The 16,272-nt window shown below is 30.8% G+C and overlaps 1 protein-coding gene across 2 annotated transcripts in view; it reads right to left on the reverse strand.

Annotated features, from left to right (window-relative positions):
• Nucleotides 1-15,497, reverse strand: part of LOC120357710 (aminopeptidase Q-like) — a 33,354-nt gene extending 17,857 nt beyond the window's left edge. For both annotated transcript variants that reach the window (XM_039448969.1, XM_039448970.1), the window contains exons 1-6: nt 14,908-15,497; nt 10,144-10,596; nt 7,881-8,055; nt 7,651-7,807; nt 6,514-6,595; nt 6,030-6,418 (exon numbers count right to left, since the gene is read on the reverse strand). In XM_039448969.1, coding sequence (XP_039304903.1) covers nt 6,030-6,418; nt 6,514-6,595; nt 7,651-7,807; nt 7,881-8,055; nt 10,144-10,596; nt 14,908-15,428 — 1,777 coding nt within the window. In that variant the 5' untranslated portion in view covers nt 15,429-15,497. The remainder of the gene's footprint in view (nt 1-6,029; nt 6,419-6,513; nt 6,596-7,650; nt 7,808-7,880; nt 8,056-10,143; nt 10,597-14,907) is intronic.
• Between the last annotated feature and the right edge of the window lie 775 nt (nt 15,498-16,272).

Below are 16,272 nucleotides of genomic sequence, written 5' to 3' on the forward strand. Positions count from 1 at the left end.
TTTAAAATCTCTGGAATTAATAATGTTTGTACAGTGTAAACGGCAGCGGTATCGTGTTTCAAACTCTCTAATAAAAATACATTACTCTTGTGCTTCAATTCAGAATTTTCTTTATAGTAAATAACAGAAAACACAGCACACTGATCATTGTTGAAGTGGAATGCTTGTGAGGCATTTTGACAAACATATGAATAGTTTTCAGAAAAATCAAATATGACAATTACTTCATCTTCACAAAGATTCTCTTTTTTTTCTGAAATGAAAAGCATTTGTTGTTTGGCGATAAATGAATGAGATTTCAGAATTTGTAATTTGTTGCATAACTCGTTTATGAACTCATCAACTTTTAACTGTTGCGTTAATAGAGTTGATCGATCATTTCCGGTCCATAAAGAACATTGAACATGGGAAATTCATGAATCGTCCAATAGTTTAGAAAGCTTTGTAGAAAGTTCGGTAGTACCTGGGCATTGATCACATTTATCAAGATAGCAATCAGGATTCGATTCCTTACATATAATTTCATTCAAACAATCTTTATAATTGGAAAGTGGCTTGTCTATATTTTCTATTAGTTTCCGTACATCAATTGCATCAATCATTAACATGACATTTTCATGGATTGTGCAAACACAAACGGAATGTGTTCCAGAAGCCCCAGGGAGTATGCAATTTCTAGGTCTAAGTTTAGCAAATGTACTAAAGCTAACATCATATTTTGGGTTGGATTCTTTAAATAAGGCATGCAGTTCTTTTAAATTTAATAGTAAAAAACATTTTTGCACTATTATCCGTTTATTATTATTTATTAAGGAAATGGCATTCTTCATTCCAGGCATTATCCTGCTGTTTATATCACTATTATAAAACTCAATTACTTTTTCAACAGTAGTTTGCGGTAAAACTTTCCCAACTCTTTTAGTAGTATCAGCTAATACGCTATGGTTGAATTTCAATTCCTTAGATTTTTTTGCTAAATATGGTGATGCACCAAATTCTTTTACTATTTTTCTCACACTCCAAGACGACGGAGCTATAGTGAGAATTCGCACCCTTAAAGGATCATTGTGTTTCAAGGTGGAAAATTTTTGTTTAAGACCATCAAGCATTTCTTCCAGTTCAATTTCTCTAGGTGATCGAATGTTATAAGAAATCTCTGAGTTATCAATATCCATTGTTAATGAGCTTCCATCACATTCCATATTTGTGACACAATCATTAGATTCATCTAAAGACATATCAACATATTCAGTCCTACTTTTTTTCCTACATGTACAACAAATTTTAGAATTAGTCGGTATCTCAGGAAATTTGTCCCGAATGAATTTTGGTATCACTCGTAAATCTTTACCACAATGTCCTTTTTCACCAAGTTTCTTGAATGGATTCATACATCTATCTGTACGAGATTTAGCCGACATTTTTTATTTTGGATGTGGTACAGGTAAGAGATAATTGGAATAATTGTAGAAAAAGTAAAAGTCGATAAAGAAGAGACAAAAACGTGAGTTGAATATTCTATTTAACATAAAAAAACTTATTGATTGACTGAATTGCAAACTATAATTAATTAACTCGATAAATTCTGTGACTGTGACTAATAAATGTATTGTGATGAGGTTCTCTAATCCAAAACAAGACGAGAAAATTTGAAAAATGAAAAAATATTGCTGTGCCTTTTATTCCATATGAGAAGTTTTTTATGTACGAGATATAAGCACTGCCACATCCATCTAGCGGCGATACCGCGTACTACTCGCAGGTGTACGACTTTAAAGATAGATCTTTTGGGTTCATGCAGTCAATATGTCGTCAATATATTCGATTGACTTGTTCGCTATCGACTGTCAATCTTATGTATTTTGATCAATAGATGCTGCTGCATTTTTACGTGATGTTTGCTAACACTATTTGCAATAAAAAAACTGCTTGGCGTTTGTTAACAGTCTGTCATCAATATGTTCGATATTTGTTTACTGTTAACCACTCTGTCATATATTTTACCAAGATTATTACATATTAACAAAAGTGTGCTACCATAATTGACTATAACAAAGTATGTTTTCTGTTTGCGGTTTTTCTACTAACTAATCTGTTGCCAACATTTGCAATTGTAAAAAACGTTATGAGGGATAATATAAGTTTCAAAGTAATTTTAAGTAATCTTACTATTATTCTGTGGAGAAAATGTTTTTTAAAGAACAATATTTTCTGTACCGTAGGTTTTTTGTGACGTACTTTTTCAGGACAAGGATAATGAAATGATTCGAAATTTTGTATACAAATGTCTTGATAGCCAGACCATGTTGAGCAAGGATTTTTACCTGATTCATTTATACACGCACGCGTATGAGCGCGCGTATCCCCCTTCTCCCCACCTCCCCCCACACACACACTTACACACTTACACATAAGGATTAGACCTCTGCTACGTCATATCTTGCACATTTATTCACGTTATTATGTATTTTTTCAAAGGCTTTTTTCATTCAAGCCGTGATATTAGGTCCGCCATTTTGAATTTTCCAAAAGGCCAAACGGCATCGAAAAATAGACATTTTAACGAAAATTTTAAGCCCTTTTCGAACATTTTATCTCAAAAATTGAAATGGGCAGCAGGGGTGGCCTTTTTGACGGAGAATGCCCCATATATATATATATATTTAAAATAAACATATATATCGAAAATAAAGAGAGATAATCTCCGCAACCGTTAAGACCGTTTATTCGTCTGTGGCCTTTACGCAGAGGTTCGTTTAACTTAACCTCTTGTCTCAGGCAATTCTCGCCTACAGGTTAGAGCCTGTGCTGTCGAAAGTTAGAGCCTAAGACATGATGAACGTGTGCTATGCACAAACTGTGCTATTTTTTCTTTTTTTTTTATTATTCTACTTAAGGTAGATGTAGAAACTTGTGAATAAATTTATTCTCAAATTTATTCTCAATTTTTCTCGAGCACGTTTATGCTCTGACTCGCATACCAAGGCTCATTTAGCCTTTCGTCTCAGCCGAAGCTAACCAGCAGGTAAGAGCCTGTGGATCGTCTATTAGATAGAGCCTACGACGTGACGAACGTATGCTACGCATAAGATGCGTTTTCTTCCTTTTCTACTTAAAGTAGATGTAGGAAACCTCGAATAATTTTGATACTTACTCAAACTTTTTTTGTGTTTCTTAAGTTTTCTCATCAGGCGTCTCATCTTTCTCTCTAATCTGTTCTTTTTTTCATCCGAATCTTCATATCTTCTTTTTCCCATTTTTCCTTGATATGTTGAAAGACGATGTGACATCCTCGGCACAAGAAAAAAGAATGACAACATCGATGTGAGTTCATGGATGGTAGACTTCACGGATGATAGTCTTTGGTCTTTAAAATTTGTGGCACCCCGGCGTAGGATTGAGGAGTACTACGTTTTATCTTGAGGAAAGAGGCGCGAAATACAATTAATTTTATTTTTCTTTCTTAAATCTATGATCATGTATATTCAATTTTAATTTTCTTTTATTAATGTGACAATTGATTACTTTAATTTTATTCTCTTCTGATTTAAATTAAGTACATAAAATTAGAAAGCCTAAAATTATTATTTGGCCTTAAGAACCGCTGTGACAAAGGCCTTCTAATCTTGTGTTTTAATTTCGTCAATCCAATGTAACTTATTACTGTTTAAATTAATTGTTTTAATTTTTTCTTTTCTTTTATAAATCAATGACCATGTTTTTGGCATTTTTAAATTCTTTTAATTAATATGACTTTTATTATGAAATTAATGTTTGCTTTTTCTTTCTTTATTCTTTCATTTCTAATTTTTAATTTCTGTCTAAATATTTACATACAGCTTAATAAATAATTCTTTATACTGACGGAGACATTTCAATTGATTTTACACATTGTTATAAAAATAATAATCCATCTCGGATTCACAGCATCTTTGCTCTTTATTCACTCATTGACGCTAATTATAAGTATAATTCAATTGAAGAAATAGTAATTCGGAATATTGCGAGCATTAATTTAACATTTTTTTTTACCATTGCTCGATGTTCTTGACTTTTTAAGTGTATGTTTTGTTCTTGATTAATATTATATTAATTCTGCCTATATTAAACTAATTTCTAAAAATTGTGCGTGCGTGCGTGCGTGCGTGCGTGCGTGCGTGCGTGCGTGCGTGCCAGCGTGCCAGTGTGTGTGTGTGTGTGTGTGTGTATGTGTGTGCAATTAGATTCAGCATCGTATATTATATATAATATAATATTATATATAATCGTATATTATATATACGATTATCATAATTACTATTTTTACTTTTAAAAGTAACAGTTGTAAAAAATCAAGTTTGACGTTTTTAATCTGTACACAATTTGACAAACACGTTGTCATAATACTAAAAAGCATACATCTCACACTCTACCCAGATAACCAAGTTAGACTCAGCACATCGGGCAATCTAATGCATTGCATGTATTGTTGTGAATTTGCAGGCAATTTGCTGGCTACAAAATTTAACGTAACACTGAGTCAGCAACAGGAGAGCAAAAACACAACATCAGTTAATGAAATGTTAAGACCAAACGTTAATTAATAATAACATATCACGTTGACAGCAAACTATCGGCTCGTCATGAGCTTGCATTCGTATATATCATAATGACAGCAATATGTCATCAAAATGATGGCACGTATGATATCAAAAGTTTAATACAAGAAGTAGAATATTTGGTGAATATTGTTAAAGATTCTAAATTGCAACTTATTATCGACAATTTGGTGACATGACAATATTCGGTCCCGCCATGTGTAAGACCCCACGCGAACAAGTGAGTGCTGGCGCTACCGCTAGGCGGCCACGCCGCGGGGGATTTCTCGTGAGTCAAGTGCGGTCACAAGCGTTATATCTAGGCGCCCCCACGGCCGACTCCTCAATTCATACCATGGTTCGTACGTCAGTGAGCCTTTAGGAGCTACATATTGTAGCATCGAAACGAATACTCGTTCTCATTCTTTCAAAACATGACGTGTGTAGAACGCTGTTCTACATAAAATTTTATATTTATGGTGTAGAAATTCCAATCAATCTGAATTACTTTTTTTTTTAAATCGATTTTAATCGCACATTTTCGGCAGAGAAGTATCTTGAGACTATATTAATATTCTGGTGAAAGAATTTTGCAAATATTGCAGCAGATATATACAAATTTCTTGCAAGAATTCAACTACAGAATCTTTCAGAAGAATTGAGTATGAAAAAGCAGATCATAACGTTCTGTTCGCAGAATCTTTCAAGAATCTGCTGCAAGATTTACTGCAGTTTTGCAGAAAATGACTACTAGAATAGTAATCAAATTGCTGACAACAAAGCTTCACGTGTAGATATCATGTATGATGATGACTTGCTGACATTTTGATATCAAACACATCAGTTGAATGTAGTGCACGCATGATAACAATTTGCTGGTAATTTGCTGTATTTAAATGAAGACTTTAATGACGTCAAAACAATAGACAGTTTGTAGAAACAGGTTCTAGTTTGATGAAATTGAATGCGGAATAAGTGACAGCAAAATGTCATCTGATTACGGTCATTTGGCTATCAGGGTATGCACTGTATAATTGAAATGCTATGATCATCGTTCCTAATACAAGGAGATTATATGAAGAAGACTTAATATGAGTCAAAACCTTTGGGTTGAATAATGTAATTTGGGTTATATGAACGCCCTTTTTCATAGTTCTTATGAATATTTGCACAATAAAATCCAGTGACGACTGTTAGTGATAAAAAAATACCATTTAATTCTTTTTGTAGCGTTTGAAATTAATTGTTTTTTAAATAATGTTTATCACTGAGGATAATCACAGTGCACAGTCAAAACATTTGATGTTATGTTCTGTCTATTAAATCATTGTTTATAAATAACATTTCAACCCAGCTTGCTTATTAACCTAATTTTCTACGTATTGATTTCAAATACTAAGAGCACAGTTCTATTTTTCAATTTAAAAAATTTACATTTTAAAATGTTTTTACCTGTTAGATGCTTATTTACAATAATCCAGTCATTAGTGTTCACTCCTTCGATTATTGTATCCTCGTCATGCGGTTTCAACCAATGAGTGGCTAACGTAGACGAGAAGTCCAAGCTACTTTGCGTTGCAAAATTTATAGGTATCCACCATGTTTCCTCCTTGTTTCCTTTATAGTTAGAATTGTTTTCCAGATATGTAAATATTTCTTGCGTCAACCTGATTTCGCCTGTAGTATAATCTCGATGAACAGTAACGAGAGGATACCATGCCTGCTCAAACCAAGTGTTCATTACCTCTTTTACTTTAAAATCATCATGGGGTACATTTGACTCATCGAGAGCGTCTTGTAATGTCTTCCATAAATCGTTTGGCGTAGCACTACTATATTCGCTAAAAACCAATAATATGTGTAAAATTATTTGTTATTTTGCATATAAAAATTATAATAAAGTAATAAATGTTTTAAAAATTTATTGTATACTGACTGTGCTTGAAGGTATTTTATTAAACCGTTCCGAAACACATCTTCTGTCAAGAAATGCGATGCCATTCGCAGGAGAAAAGCCGCTAATAAATGAGAAGCATAATATGAAATTATTTTTTAAAAAGCAGACAAATATATAATATGAAGTAAAATAAGATTTATACAGATTTATATTTTTAACATAAAACCTTTTTATAACGATTGTTATAATTTTATTTAAAATTTTTAAAAACTTAAAGCGAACACAAATAATTACACAATTAAGAAGAAAAAAGCTACGTTGCAAAAGCGGATCTTAATATTCAATAATAATTTCAAGAATTTATATATATTTACGGGTTCATTTAAACTATGCACAGTATATTTGCTAAGTTTTGAACACAACTCTATAAATTCATTTAAGAAATTATTATTGAACACCGAAATTCGTTTTCAACTAGGATGTAGCCACTTTCTTAATGGAAAATGTGTTAGTATACATCACCGTCTTAACACGTCATTATTTATTCACAAATAATTACATTATAAACAGATGTGTCTATAAAAATTAAGTTGATATAAAACGTTTTATATATAATAATGTTAATTTAATACATACTCTCTTAAATTACACTAATAAAAATATCACTCTTGAAGATAGTAAAGAAACTTCACTGATTGCGAGAATTAATGAATATCACTGTTCTTCAGTATATATGTTAATATTCGCACTTTATATTTCTATTTTATATTTCCTTGATATTTCTAATATATTTCATTAATCGAACTAGTGCGCACTCAGTGGACTAATTACAGAGTTTTGGTACAAGGACAGTATATCAATTTTAATGCAAACGCCTCATTATTGTTCATTAAAAAACGCTGTAACTAACAACTTTTAGTGAAATCTTCCTGATTTATAGTGTTAGAATTATAATTATGATGATCAATGATTATTTACTATTTTTTAGTGATTACATATTGATTCCGTTTTAAAGAAAGGTCTCATTATGCGTTGCATTGCACACGAGTTATACAAAGAGTTTTTCCGTATGATAAAGTGTTATTGCAATTTTACATTATTATTTCGGTACTTAAGTTGTCACATTCCATAAATAATAATTATTCGTGTATGATGAATTATATAAAAATTTCTTACATTTCCTATACGTTCTGGAGGAAAATGCTTTAAAAAAGACATCTGAATGACCGGTAATATTTACATGAATTGGCTCAGATTTCCTTGAATCACAATCCAGCATTTGTTGTTCCAAGGTCACTACAGTATAATCCATCAATCGCTTTTCTTTGAAAAACTGAGAAAAACAAATTCATATTAAAAACGAAAACATATGTATGACATATTTTGATTGCATAATCTGTTGATACCTTGTCAGAAATATAATGTTTTAGATATGTCGAGATGCCTTCGCTCAACCACAAATATTTCCACCAAACTGAACTGACTAAATTTCCGAACCATTGGTGCGCTAATTCGTGAGTGATTGTCATAATATTTTGTATGTTACTACTTAAACTATTGTCTCCAAGAAGTAAATCTTGTCTAAAAATTTTTTATGTACAAATAGTTGAAGTATATTGAAAGAGAAATTATGATGTATCTGTTATGTTATGTAATAGTAAAATAATTGGAAGGAAATATTGTGTGACATGTATATTGTTATTTATAATACAGAATTAGTAAATATCCCTCTATTCTAATTATGTAAACATTTTATTGTAATTTCTTTTTAATTGAAGGTATATTTTCTCTGGCCTAGAATATTAAAATTTTCGATTTTTTTTGTATTTTTTTTACTATTTAACAAATCTTGCACTGACAAGAAAAATTATGCCAATTGTGTATGATTCTCGTCCGGACGTTTCTCTCTTCGATTGTCCGTTCTAATTGGACGATTCCGCCAAATGGCGACGAACCTGGGTTAAAACCATTGAACTATACTCTAACTGGAATGGGAACTGCTATATAACGTCCGTAAGCGGAAAACGTGATAGAAATAGCATGATGCAAGGGGCCAACCTCCTTTTTCTAAGCGTTCTCTGCGCATGCGTCAGCATTCACCTTACATTCCTACTCAAAAGTTAAATTTTTTCTTTGTGTTTATGTTGATACAGCATGTAACGGAATTCGTGGAAACGAGGAAGAAATTAACTTTTACTTAAAAAGTTACTTAAATACTTAAAAAAATATAATACAATTTTGCTTTTGTTTTATTTATGTATGTCACTCGAGTCTCTTGTTTATCTATTCTCATATGCCGGTACTGCAAAACTTTCTAACGTAACTATACTGACAAAGAAAGACTATACTGACTGGCCCTTCGAAATGGCTCACTCTCTCGTCACGTTTTCTGGCGGCTAGTGCTTATTCCAGTCAGAGTATAGTTCAATGGTTAAAACACACTGCAGTCGAAAACGCTATTAGTATTGGGATTTTAACTCGTGTCTAATATGGCCGCCTCAATAAAGTTTTTCTATGACTATGTTCACTACACACTCAAATATGAGAGTGTAGTGTGAACACAAACGTGAAATAATCTTATTGAGGCGGCCATAGTTAAAATCCCAATAGGTGACTAAGCATTAACTTTCACGCAAAACGAAGCTAACTTCACCCCTCTCCTGTTCCAGGTGGAATTTCACGCTATAGAATCAAACGTTATCACTATGATTATTACTTGACTGAATTTGTATTTAAACGACAATTTCAATACCATGATTATATAGATAAATTTTTTAAAATAATAGCTATGTTCTACACTATTAATAATGATGATGATGTTGTTAAAACAAATAGTAAAAATAAATAAAATTATAATGCTTAAATAAATAATATATTGTTAAACTTATTTTGATAACAACTTTTTAACAAATCACGCCAACTAAAAGCTTTTGAAGATTAAGCTGATAGCATAGAAAATGCATAACATCACATAAGCACAACATAAGACAAATATACCAAATATGATCTTGTGTTATGGTAAAATCACTATGACGATTTTATGTTAGACGTTCATTAGTTTTATGTTATGTCTATGTTCTGTTATAACTTTCATATGCTATAAGCTTCACTTAGAATAATGATGTTGATAACATATGTCAAGATCAACGTAATCGGAGCTGGACTTGTATATTAATTAATTACCGAAAATTTCAATATTAGAGACAGTTTCAAGTTTTGAGTCTAAAGTTAATAATTATCAAATTCTGTACCATTTTGCTTTTTTTGCAGTAGTTCATTAGAAATTAATTTATATTATAAAGATTTACAAATCAGCGTGCATCCACGTGATTCTGCAATATAAGTTCAATTGTTAATGTTTAAGGTTGTCAGGCACGTGATGAAGTAATAAAAGAAGTGCTTTAAATAACAATGCTATGTATTGACGAATGTCACTTTGTTCTTTACAGAATTTTATATATACTTATATATAGAGGGAAGAAGATGATTGTGATGATATATGTATACAGATTTGAAGACATGCGTACAATTCGAAAAAACTACTTGTTACACAGTAGTGTTTCCGTAAAAATAAAGTATTAAAAAAATTGAAAAAATGCATAATTTTTAAAACCTTAGATCAAAAATCTCTTCTTAAAAATTTTCCTTTGATGGAAGATTTATACTCACTCATAGACAATCATACCCCAATTTTCAGTGGCCACATGACCATAAAGTGGAATGGCAACATGATCTATTTTTGGCACACGAACAGTACTATTGGTGAATTTTTCAAGTTCCTGCATTACCTTTTCGACAATATCGAGAGTATGTGCGGCATGAGAAAGAAGGTGTTTTGGACCCCATATTTTGATATTACCGTCTAAATTTGAAACATAATCATAATCAGCAATCACGAATGCCACTAAATTGGTAGACATAACAGGAGTTGTCTCGAAGTACGTCCATAATTTTCCATCGGCTTCGTCGATTTCTGATCGCACGGATGGCATATTCGATAATGCTGTATAATTAGGATAGTGCTTGATAGAAAACTTGAAGGTCGCTTTTATGGCAGGTTCATCCCAACATGGAAATACTTCTCGCGCACTAATTGGTTGTAAATGTGTTACTGCTAACAATCTATAAATTTATTATTTTCTTCTTTACATTTTAAACATTTCTGTGTTGACATATGATATAAAGGAAAATTTTTAATACCAACATAAGTTTTCTAAATTGACATGCTTTTTTTTCTCGGATATTAAACTTTACGAATAGTCCTAATAACAAGATGCAGAGCAGAATCCGGCAGAATCTGCGTGCACTTAAATGCAGCAAAATTGAGTCAGATGTGCAAAAGATTATTTTCACTATAGTCCTGCTGACAGTCTGTCAGAAAGATTTGTGCAATGACATATATATATGAATTCTGTTTACAGATACTTGCTGCAGAAATTGAATTTAATTGAAGCCGATTCTTTCCGCTAATTGGAGTCTGTAAACAGAATGCTGCAATTCTTGCATCAGATATATGCAAGTTTCTTTTGCAAGAATTTGCCTTTTTCGGAGGACTTAAGCAGAATGAGGAAGCAGATCGTAGTCTTGCAGCAGTCTTGCAGTAAATTACTACTAGGGAGAGGAGAAGGGGGTATATTATATGTACTGCGAACAATACGTTTACCCCTATTATCTCTGTTATTATATTACGAATTTTAATAACTGTTTATGGAATTATTCATTTTGTGATTGAACATATAGTGGTGCTAATATGTCAATGCGCAATAACTGACAATTATTATAAAGCGTTTTGCTTTTTGAGTACTTGTAAACTTTCTTAAGGTATACATTTCATCACTTAATCATTTTTAAACTTGAGCGTATTATCACACAAATGCATGTACATGCGAGTGTTTTTTTTTTGTTATTTAACTATATATTTATTTGTATATATTTTAAGTTATGCAAAGTTATACAAAACCACAATTTTGATAATATGGCTTTTTAATCAAAATTTTTATATCAAAATATATCATTGATAAATTGATTGTCACTCTAAAAGACTGTGTTTCTAAACTTTTTTTAAAAAATGAGACATAAGACTTTTAACAAAAAAGTCAACACCCTTAGGATTTTTCTCTCCTCCGCCTTTCTTCTTGATTTGCATATACTGTATTAAAAATTCGTAAAATAGTGTGAAAGTGAAATATGTACACATCTCTTACAAAAATTAAGATAGCGTAATTTTTCTAGCTATATTTTGAAAGCCAATGTAAGGCCTATTTACAGTACATTGGCTTTACATTGGTTAACATTGGCGAAACATTGGTTATGTTGGAAGTACATTGGCCAATATTTCCCAATAAAAAGCCAATATTGTTCATAGAATTAATTGCACATGTACTTGTAATATTCTTCGCCAATTGTTATACAATATTGCATTTACATTGGAAGTGCATTGGCCAAGATTTGTCCATTAAAAGCAAATATTGTTTTTTTTAGAAACGGTAATGTGCTGCTGATGTGCTGCCAATGTTACGAGTCAATAATTGTATTTTAAATATTATCAATAGATGAAATAGGTCATAAATGAAGAAACCTCGATCTACATCTCAATGAGCAAACAACATTTTCCAATTATTAAAAAAAAATTTTTTTAATAAAAATTTTTTATAATTAATTTAATTATTATATTATTTTGACATATATTTTCTAATTGCATTCTTACTCAAACAAATAGCAGAAAAGTTATTCCAGATACTATTCCGCATTTATGGAATTCGTAAAAAAATTATAACTTCATATTTGTTTTTATAAATGATGTGCTTTAGTTATACACATATTCCATTTTTTTGATAACTTATATTGACCTGATCTACCAGTTTTATATACGTATCAGCACAAAGTGTTCACAGGTCATCACGAGGGATTAGTTTGCAATAATCACACAGGTCAAGCAACGTTCACCGAAGTTGCAACTTGGATGGATGACCGCTTATGTCCAAAAAAAATTCGAATAATATTGCAACTTTAATATTGGTTAAACAGAGTTAAAGTGTTAACCTTCTAATATTAGACCAATGTTGAAAACCCAATGCACAGCCAATATATAATATCGTACTTATATATATATTTTTTTTCAATATTAGACCAATATTACAACTCCAATATTGGTTAAATAAGGGTCAATATCATAGTTTGCAATATTGGACCAATATTGAAAATCAATTCACACCCAATAGATTGGGTTTACATTATTTTCCATTATTGAACCAATATTTTGTGCTACTAGGGTACTTCTAAACCGATTAAAAACCAATTTTATACTGTTCTGGATGGATTTAAACTCGAATCTTTAGCATGAAGAGCAAACTCGCAACTCCTTATGCCACATTGTCACTAGATCCGATATACAGGGTGATCCATAATGGTTGGAACAACTATTTACCATGAGAGATGACTTACTGATTTCCATATAAATTACATAGAGTGCAGTCGGTATGTCATCTCTTATGGTAAATAGTTGTTCCAAACATAATGAATCACCAAGCATTACTCTGTATATGGCGGACCAAAATGTAAAATTTTTTGGGATTTGATCAAATCGTATTCTAAGGATTTTTGGGGTAACTGATAATGAATCTGTAATTAAACTGTTAAAGAACGAAGGCACTTTAGGGCCGAAATTTGTCCATAACGGGGAACCTGTAAATTTGGTATATTTTTATGTTTTTGCGTCTGGTGAATTTGAATATACAATTTAAAATTATCCAAAGTTCAGGGAACTTTATGAAAAGGCGATATTTCTACACAAAAACCTAGTTTTGCGATACATGTTTTCTAATAGTAATTTTGAACTCAAAGACCTCTTTTTTTATAAATTTCTTTAAACAATTTTGAACAATTTTAAATTTTATATTTGAATTCAGCAGAACCAAAAACAAAAATATACCAAATTCACAGGTTTCCCGTTATGGGCAAATTTTAGCCCTAAAGTGCCATTGTTCTTTAATATGGCGGACAAATGTACTTAATTTTGTTGGGTTCGAAAGTGATATTTGGTCTGCTAGATTAAATCCGCTATTTTGAATTTTGAAATCTTAATTACATATTCATAATCAACGTCTCTGAAGATCTCTAATATAGCATGAATTGGATGCTAATTTCATGAAAGGGTTAAAAGGGCATGAAAGGGTTAACGTTAAACAGGGAAAAAATAATATTTCTAAAGATACTTTGAATGTTTTTGAACGCAAAAAGATTCTAAAAAATAAAAAATTAAAATTATGCAATTTTGTAACAAAATATTTTGTATATTTTAAATTAAACCAAATTTTTAATTTTACTTTTCTTGCTAATCATATTACCGTACTTTTCCTTTTTACCAGATTATCGATACGTCATATTTTTATAAATAACAGTCTTATAAAATAATGATTTTTTTAATTATTTTAAATCGAACAAAATGTTTTTTATAGATTTTTGAATATTAAAACATATTATATCACAAGCCAATTTTCATCAGCACATTAAAGTTCCGAAGTAATTGTAAAATTTGAAACAATATTATAAAAATTGCTATAATAATATACGTAATACAACTAATACATAACACTGTCTTACTTGTATTATGTTTTCAAAGCTTTATTTTAGTTTTTGTTATGATATATAATTCATAAACAATGTGATACGTCACGGTATCGATTATTTTTCTTTAATTATTGCAAGAAAGTCATAGAACTAATAAACGTTTAATATGTAATTTAATAATTAAATATGAATCAAAGTACAGATGAAATAATTAAATTTAACTGAAAATAATATCAGTTATTTAACATTCTAATCCTTTTGTTTAATGTTACCACCTATACAACTTTTTAAGTTTTAAGTCTTTAGTATATGATAACACGACGATCATGGTGTTCAATTTATGAGTATAAATACTATAACATAAATATTTATTAAAAGTATAAAAATTAATAAATTAGCAGGAAATATATATTCTTTGTTATACAATCTTCTACTCAGTCAGTCTTTAATCTTTTTTTAGAGTGGTAACCCGTTAGCGTACTTTGGGTGTACGCTTATTTACAATTTACACAGATTTAGAGAGATTTGCAATTTAAGGCCACTTGCAACTGGCCTAATTTAAAAAGGTCCTTATGGCAAAATATTTTCTGCAGTTTACGATTGCCTTCCGAAATAGCGATAGAATAAAATTAAATGTTTCTCATTGGTCGAATTTGAATTCGGGACTTTAGCATACAGAGTAGATGTACAACTTTTTGAGCCACAATTACTTCTTATGTCATATAATATATGTAGATCAATAAATGTTTTCTATTTGCAGTTATTTGCTTCATATTTATGTCATCTTGTTATATTAGCATATAACGTTATATTTGCATAAATTATTATTAATAATTTAAATTAATTTTTAAAATGAATACTTACGCCTTGTTTCCTTTGTCGTTAATATAAAGTCTTCTGAACAATCCGCGATTATACCTATAATCATTCGAGCGTATCACACCCGTAAAAGTAAAATGCAACGTATACATTACAGGATCCAATAGTTCCTCAAATCTTATTGTCAAAATTTGTGTTTCAAAGTTATATACATGCTGCTCTGGAACATACTCCGATTTAGAATTTACATCTACGCCTTTGCGAATTAGCTTTGTCAGCGATTTGTCTATTGTGAGGTCTAAAACGTGCAATTCGATGTCATTCGTCGATTCGCGCACTTCAACATCGATGTTCGTTTCGCCATTAGTAGTAAAGTTATTTTCCACAATATGTGGTATTAGTTTTATATCGTAATGGATGGGCACAACATTCTGTCGTAGACGAAATCGATTCTCGTTGACATCTTGCACTATTTGATCATTTACTGTTTCACTATCTTGAAGAAAAACGCCTTGGCTGGTGAGAAGTAATAAGACTGCTGCCAATAAACTTTTGACGATTGCCATTACGTAATTATTTATATAGCGGTTACAAGAACTTATAAGACTGACTCTATAAGACTAACGAAATGACTTGCTCATCGCATATAATGTTTGAAAAATTCTATTTATATTATACTATATATATGCTTAGTCATAGAAAAACAGTTTAACAAAAATATTATCGCTTGACTGTGTTGCTATAGTTCCATAGGTTATCATATTCGCTGCTTTGAATGTTTTTTATTACACGGAGAAAAATAGTTGTCGTAGCTAAAAAAATGCATATGGTATCTAAATTCCGTCATAATATATGGGCAGCAAATATTTTATCTGCAATTATTTATAAATATTTCATTTGTTATATCCAAAATATACTTTAAAGGAAAAAAAACTTACAATTAGTAGCTAAAAGTTATTCTAGATAACTTCATAATTAGCTACCAAGTGTATTACCTATACACTAACATATTGGTTAGATCCGATAACTATTTTTATGTTATATACGATGTGATTCTGATAGACATGCATGTTTTGCTACTTTACTAATCTATTAGGAACAACAGCAAATCGTTTTGCTGTAATCATAAATTTATAGTTACGACAGTAAGTATAGCCTTTGCAAGCCATGGTTAGCTATGACAGCGAAAATTTTTCTTTCTGTGTATAAAATAGCATATTAAGTAAAATATTAGTTATTTACAATAGTATGTTAAATCAATGTTCTTTAGATTTAAAATCAAACAAACAATTGTCAAGGGCTATAGAAGCAGAGCTAGGTCGTCGTGTTGATATAAACAATCTTTAGATAATAACAATATACTGATTCAATACTATGAATTTTTAGACCTTTTGACCAATGCGGACGTCT

Source organism: Solenopsis invicta, chromosome 5 (genome assembly GCF_016802725.1).
Source record: "Solenopsis invicta isolate M01_SB chromosome 5, UNIL_Sinv_3.0, whole genome shotgun sequence".
NCBI classification, from domain to species: domain Eukaryota; kingdom Metazoa; phylum Arthropoda; class Insecta; order Hymenoptera; family Formicidae; genus Solenopsis; species Solenopsis invicta.